General features: G+C 37.3%; 1 protein-coding gene across 1 annotated transcript; it reads right to left on the bottom strand.

Annotated features, from left to right (window-relative positions):
- Positions 1-1145: 1145 nt before the first annotated feature.
- LOC117358266 (60S ribosomal protein L37a-like) lies at positions 1146-2892 on the bottom strand. The gene is made up of 2 exons (XM_033939979.1): positions 2727-2892; positions 1146-1327 (listed from the first exon to the last, which is right to left on the bottom strand). Exons 1-2 carry the CDS (start codon positions 2890-2892, stop codon positions 1215-1217), a joined length of 279 nt encoding a protein of 92 aa, XP_033795870.1. The 3' UTR covers positions 1146-1214.
- Positions 2893-7011: the final 4119 nt, after the last annotated feature.

Below are 7011 nucleotides of genomic sequence, written 5' to 3' on the forward strand. Positions count from 1 at the left end.
GAGATATTTGAGAGAAAGACTGAAAAAATTATTTTAATTGTGCTCCAGCTATAGGTATGAAAAAATGAATGCCGATAATTTGGGGCACAGTAATTTATTTAAACTGGTTTGGGGCCCGTTGACATCTTATATTACTTCACTGTAGTAGGCCTTTGATTATGAGTCAATTTTTGTTTATTTTGCACACATCCAGGGAAGGGTGGGGGTGGGGGCTATTTTTATTTCTGTTCTAATTTTGTCTTTTGAGTATTCACACCTGGGGTGGGTGGATATTATTAATCTGAATAGGGAAAGGTATTGGGAAAATTTATGTTTTTTTGTTTTATTGATTAATCATTGGGTGGGTGGGATAAAATAGTTGGTCATGAATATTTGTAAAATGAATGTGCTTTTACTGACTTATTATATGTTATATACTTGTGTTTTACATTATTGACGTTTGGAAAATCAAGAAATAATTTTAAAAGAAAATTGAGAGTATAAGGAGACATTAAAGCAGCTGAAAATTCTCCACTAGAATTAGTTCTTGAGAGATTTTTTTTTTTTTTTTTTTTTACATGGATTTGAAATTAGAATCCCCAAAACAGGTGGCCTTAATTTGAATCTGCCTTTACTTACACATTATATCTTTTCTTTCCTAATAACCTCTTAGACTACCTCAGCTAAATTACTTTGAATGATTAACTGGCACAAGAAAACAGTTATAGAACTTTTATAAACATATAAATAAGATCACCAGTGAGACCAAGAGAGCCTAAAGAGTACATCTCTGTCTCGTTCCCTGGATATCCAAAAGGCTATACAAATACATCTGTTCTCTCTGCTACTGCAATTGCAAGTGATACAAGAACATGGCAAAATATATTCTACCTGCCAAATGTATTTTCAGTAGACACAATAACTATAACTGCATTTGAACTTCTAAGAACATATAATATAAGCGTGCCATACTGGGACAAACCAGAGGTCCATCGTGCCCAAGGTCCTGTTTCCAACAGTGGCTGATACTGGTCACAAGTACCTGGTAATAGCCCAAAAAGTAAAACAGATTTTATGCTGCTTTTCCCAGAAATATACAGTAACAGTTGAAAACCAATCTTAATTATGGCTTATGGACTTTTTTTTAAGGAAATTATCAAAACATGTTTTTTTTTTTGTCATATGATAACATTTTATTAAGTATAGTCCAATAAAGTGATGGCAAGTTGAATCTTTTACTGGTCTTTCAGTTCCTTGAGTTTTCTAATGGCTGATTTCACTGTGACAGCTGAGGTGGTGTTGTATGTCCAGGCACCACCAGCAACTGTCTTCATATAAGAGCCACAGTAACTGGAAGAACCATGATAGAATAAGTTAAACTTTTTGGTGGGTGAACGTATGCATTACGTACAGATATGAAAGAATTAATGCAGAATGTAGGGAACTTAGTGGTGTATTTAATAAAATTTGGAGCCCATTGACTAAATTTGTGAAATTATAATAATGTATTTATCTTATCTTTCCTTTTGTTCAGTTACCTTAACACATCCATGGGGAGTGGGGGGTTGGAGGGGGAGGGAATAAATATTGATGATGACATTTGGGTAACTTTATTCTTCAATTATACTATATATTACTAGTCGTTAAGCCCGTTACATTATCGGGTGCTAGAATATATGTCTATCTGTCTTTTTCTTTCTGTCTCTCTCCCCCTCCATTTGCCTGTGTAGTGCTGTCTCTGCTTTCTTCCTCACTCTGCACTCTCCAGCTGTAACATTACTGCCTCGCTTTTTCTCCCTGCTCCTGATCCTGTGTTTCCCTGTAGGTGTCTTTTCCTTTTTTTTTTTTAGTCCTTCCTCAGTCTCAGTTCTGAACATTTCCTTCCTCAGTCTCTCCAACTGCAGCTCTCTTGCCCTCTAAGCCCCTGCTGTGCATGTCGCTCCTGATCCCCTTTCACTGACCCTTGCGACTGCATAATTTTTGTTATGCCGGCTGGGTTTCCATGGCAACCCTGCTCGCTAATGCCCCGAACTCTCGCTTACAGTGATCGTGGTCTCCTTGCCACCTTGGGATCTGTGAGTGTGGGGCCGTTTTCTTATTTCCTCGTGGGAAGCTGTTTTGCAGGCTAGTGGGTGTGAGCGGCCGGGATCGCAAGCAATGCCCAATGTTCTGTTGCCGACGTTTACAACTGGGGCCTTGACTCCCTTAGTTCTGGCTGAAGTTATTTTTAAGTTCTAAGCCACGTCAGCGGCTTCTCTCATGATCCCTGCCTGCGTCGGAAGCCTTCTCCGACGCAGGTGCGGCTCGTGAGAGGAGCCGCCACAGCGGCTTAGAACTTAAAAATAACTTCGGTCAGAACATTACCTTGGGTTCTGCGAGTGTGGTATAATTTTTCCTGGTCTCTGATCGGGTCCTGTTTGGTCTGCCACTGAAGAGCAGGGAGGCCTGCGTACAGATTCTCTGCCGGCCAGTCACAGCTAGGCGCGCATGCGCACTCCTGCGGCCTCAGACCTACGGATCATGGAAGCACGCAGTTAAGAGTGCACATGCGCAGTTAGGGTTTTATTATATAGGATGTTATATTATGTTACTATTATATATAGGGAAACTGAAAATCTTGAATGATATATATGTTACCTGTACAGATATTAGTGTAATGTATGTAATACCTACTGTTCTTTTATTTGTATGACACTGTTTTAAATTAAAAATCAATAAAGATGTTTTTTAAAAAAAAGAGCCACAGTGCCAAATCCCCACAGCTTTTCTCTTCATCTTTGTCTTTCCATAGAAGAAGCATGTATACTTTGTATGCTGGCTGATTTCAATTTTCTCTACCATTTTCCTTAGGGAAGCACCATAACGGGAGCCATATTTACCAACAACCCCAACCTTCTTGGTGCACTTAGCCATCTTCCTGAAGAGGCCCGGCAGAAAGAACAATATGTTTTAAACCCTGCTAAGCTAACTGTTTTCACTACATTTTATGGCAACAAATTCCAATGTGATAAGAACATAAGAATAGTCTTTCCTCATATGAGAGGAGTTTCATCCACTTAATAATAATAATAACAATAATAATAATTTATTTTTATATACCGCCTAACCAGCAGTTCATAGTGGTTTACACAATAGGTACTTAGCATACAATATAATAATATCATACATAATAAAAATTTAAGTAACTAATACAAGCATTAAAACTAATGAATAAGGAAAACACAATATAAATTAAAATAAGTATAAGTAAAAAGATTAAGGGCTCCTTTTATCAAACCGCGCTAGCGGTTTAACGCTCGTAATAACATGCATTAAACTGCTGGCCGTGCTAGCTGCTACCGCCTCCTCTTGAGCAGGCGGTAGTTATTAGCCAGTGCAGGGGTTAGCATGTGATGAAAAGTCACTCGCGCTAACCCCGCTAGCGCGGCTTGATAAAAGGAGCCCTAAAAGTACATTATAACTACATGATAATATGAAAATCAATAACGTATATTATATTGTTTAAATAAGTGGGTTTTAAAATCTTTTCAAAATTGATAATAAGTAAAAAATGGAGAAACAAGAAGATTCAAACATGAATTCATTAATCCTGCTTGGAATGCTAAGGTCCTATCTGAAAATTTTTGTAACGACATGCATTTGCTGAAGGAAAATAAAACCAACCAGATCTATGAATATTTTTCTTAGAAATAAAAAAACTAAAATGAGAAAAAAGGTTAGCCAGTGCTAAGCCAAATAAAACTTTAAAACACATGCATCCAAATTTAAATAACATTCTAGCCTCAAACGGTAGCCAGTGAAGCTTTTGATAATATACACTGATATGATCGTGTTTTTTCAGATTAAAAATCAAGCGAACAGCTGTATTTTGTATGATTTTTGATCAGCTAGTAGTTATTTTATACGATCCCAGATAAATAACATTACAATAATCCAATATTGGAAGGATTGAAGATTGAACCCGGATTTTAAATGATATAATAATACGCAGTTTCCAGAGGACAATAATCATCTTGGTTGCTCTTCTTTGAAGCTTTTCTAATCCTCTATATCTTTTTTGAGATAAGGTGACCATATCTGAACACAGTACTCCAGGTGAGGTTGCCCATAAAGGGATACAGAAGCATTAAAACATTCTTAGTCTTCTTAACCATCCCTTTTTTAATTATTTCTAGCATCTTGTTTACTTTATTGGCCACCATAGCACATTGGGTGGAAGGTTTCATCGTATTCTTTACAATGATACCCAGAACTTTTTCTTGGGCGCTAACCTTCAAGGTAGACCCTAGCATTTGCTAACTATGATTTGGGTTATATTCCCAATGTGCATCACTTTGCAATTGTCTACATTAAATTTAATACTGCCATTTGTAAGCCCAGTCTTCCAATTTCCTAAGGTCTATCTGCAATTTTTCACAGTCTACATGCATTTTAACAACTTTGTAGGAATGCAGAAATAGAATTGAATCTCTACCTCTCCAGTGAGTAGAATAATCCACACACAAGAGTCGTTAGGCAAAGATGTCATCAACCACAAAGGAGTTCAGCTGATAGTGCTTTATTGGATATGGACTTGACACTGCCAGTGTTTTGGCAGCACACGCCTTTCTGAAGAGTCTGTAACATCATGAACAACCAAATCAGCAGTTAAACCATACCTAAAATAAAAAAATGATGAAAAAATAATGAAACATTAAGACAATTAAAATATGTAGATGTCCTTAGAATATGTACTGTATAATATAAAAATATTGAATACAAATAAAATCAAACATTAAAACGTCTCATTAAAACACCCCAATCTAATAAAATTAAGAACGGATACTCTTCTTTCAACAGTTTAGTACCATCTATAAATTTAATCATTCCAATTTCAAGATCATTTATAAATAAGTTAAATAGCGCCAGATTTAAATGTACTACTTGGTAGCTTCATTGCATGCTCCCTATTCCTTATATTTTTGGAAAAAAAAAAAATAAACAAAAGATTCAGGTCTACTCATTTTACTTCACTCAGTATTTTATGTACCTTTATCATATCTTAATTCTGCTATATCATTTTTGAGACGAGGTGACCAAAATTGCAGACAGTTTTTGAGGTGGCCACAGCATGAAAGGATAAAAAGGCATTATGAGATTATTATAATCTCAGTTTTGTTTCCCATTCCTTCCCTTAACATTCTTTTGCTTTCTTAGCCACTGCCGCAAACAGAGCAGTGAATTTCGACGTATCATCAATGATACCTAGATCTTTTTTTCCTGTGTGGCGATTCCCAGTGTTTAGTAACATACTTAAAAAAAAAAAATTTAAACTGCAAGTACAAATATTGCACCACCAAAGTATTTAAAATACAAGTGTAAATATTTTTTTAATGAGGTACTTAAAATTCAAGTATAAATACTGAGGAGTCATTTTACTAAACTGCTGTAAGTGCTTGCCTGTGCTTACCACATGTTAAACAGGCTTATCGTGGTATGTGCACTGTCGTCCTGCAGTAAATTTGCCTATCGGTGTGCATATACTGTGCTATAAAATAATTTCTTCTTTTTCTAAGGATGTGTGTTTGGGGGTGGAGAGTGGGTGTGGCAGTACTAATCAGCATGTGAGGCAATATCACACACTAATCGACTGGCTTGGTGTTAGCGTTTGGACCATTACAACCTGTAAAATGGATACAGGTAAGGGCTCCCACTGTAACTTTGTTTAACAGCCACACACCAATGGCGTGATTATCGTGTGACCATTAATTGAGAAAATGGAAATGTCGGCCATTTTATGGTCATGGCACAAGTGACCTTAGTGAGCAGGAAATTCAGGCGCATATTTTCCACCATAATTGTAGTTGGATAGAGTGGCTTATGGATCTGGGTCATTCTCTCTATGGTTCATTAGCCCACCCACTAGGCTACTTAAAACACCTGTGTGCAGCTCTGCTCGGATGCCCCATATCAGATGCTGCTGTTTTAGAGACAGGTATGAACTTTTTGTTCTCATTTTTGTGTGGTGGAAGGGGGGTCAGTGAGCACTGTAGGCGTGTGTGTGGGGGGGGTGTCTTACCATGATGCATGCAGTAGTCATCTGGTCAGTTTAGGCACCTTTGTGGCACTTAGGCCCTTCTAAAAATGTATAAGTGCCTCCCTTGGCACTGCCCAAAGCATGCCCATAACACACCTCCACCATGCCCATCTCGGGCTCTGAATGTACAGAGGGTGGAATACCTTGCTAGACGTACAATAAATACCATTTTGATTATCTGCACTTAGATGTCCTGGGAATTAGGACGTCCAAGTGCTGATTTACAAAGCTTTTTGGATGTTTGTTTTTTTGATTATGGGACCCATAGGCTCCTAACATCCATCTATAGCTCATCATTAAATTCCATTATTTCTATACCCTAAAATGAACAGCCTCGCATCCCCTCGTATCTTACGGTACAGACTCATTTAATTTTTTCTCCTTCCCCTTTCAAACACCACAACTGAAGGTAAAATAAAGGGCTCCTTTTACTAAGCTGCAGTAGCATTTTTAGCGCGCGCTAATCCCTGCGCTACGTGGAAAAACTAATGCCAGCTCAATGGAGGCATTAGCGACTAGCGTGTGGGGCATTGTAGCGTGCGCTAAGCGCGTGCTAAAACCGATAGTGCAGCTTAGTAAAAGGAGCCCAAAATGTTGGATTTTTAGCTTTTTTAAAGTATCAATTGCCAAAGGATGTGATATTTGCTTCACAAAATGAAATATTTATCTAGGATTTTGCAATAATATACAAAGGATTAGGAAAGCAATATTCTCAAAGAACAAGTCCTTGACATGTCATTTTAAAGTAACAAGCATAGAAAAGATTTGATGGGAACATAAATGACAAACGGAAAGATTGTTGCACTTAACAGATTAATATAAGTACAGAATACTGGAAGACCGGCTAGGCTTAAAAGCAAATAGGAACACACACACACAAAAAAGAAAAAAAGATAATAATTTAGTTTGACACTTTGAAACAAATAAACCAGCTAATGAAATCTATTTCTTCAAAA

This window comes from Geotrypetes seraphini, chromosome 3 (assembly GCF_902459505.1).
Source record: "Geotrypetes seraphini chromosome 3, aGeoSer1.1, whole genome shotgun sequence".
NCBI classification, from domain to species: Eukaryota; Metazoa; Chordata; class Amphibia; order Gymnophiona; family Dermophiidae; genus Geotrypetes; species Geotrypetes seraphini.

Coding starts and splice junctions, on each gene's coding strand:
- LOC117358266 (XM_033939979.1), bottom strand. CDS start 2,892: ATGGCTAAGTGCACCAAGAAGGTTGGGGTTGTTGGTAAATATGGCTCC. Junction 1,328..2,726: donor AAAAGCTGTGGGGATTTGGC/ACTGTGGCTCTT, acceptor GTTCTTCCAGTT/ACTGTGGCTCTTATATGAAG.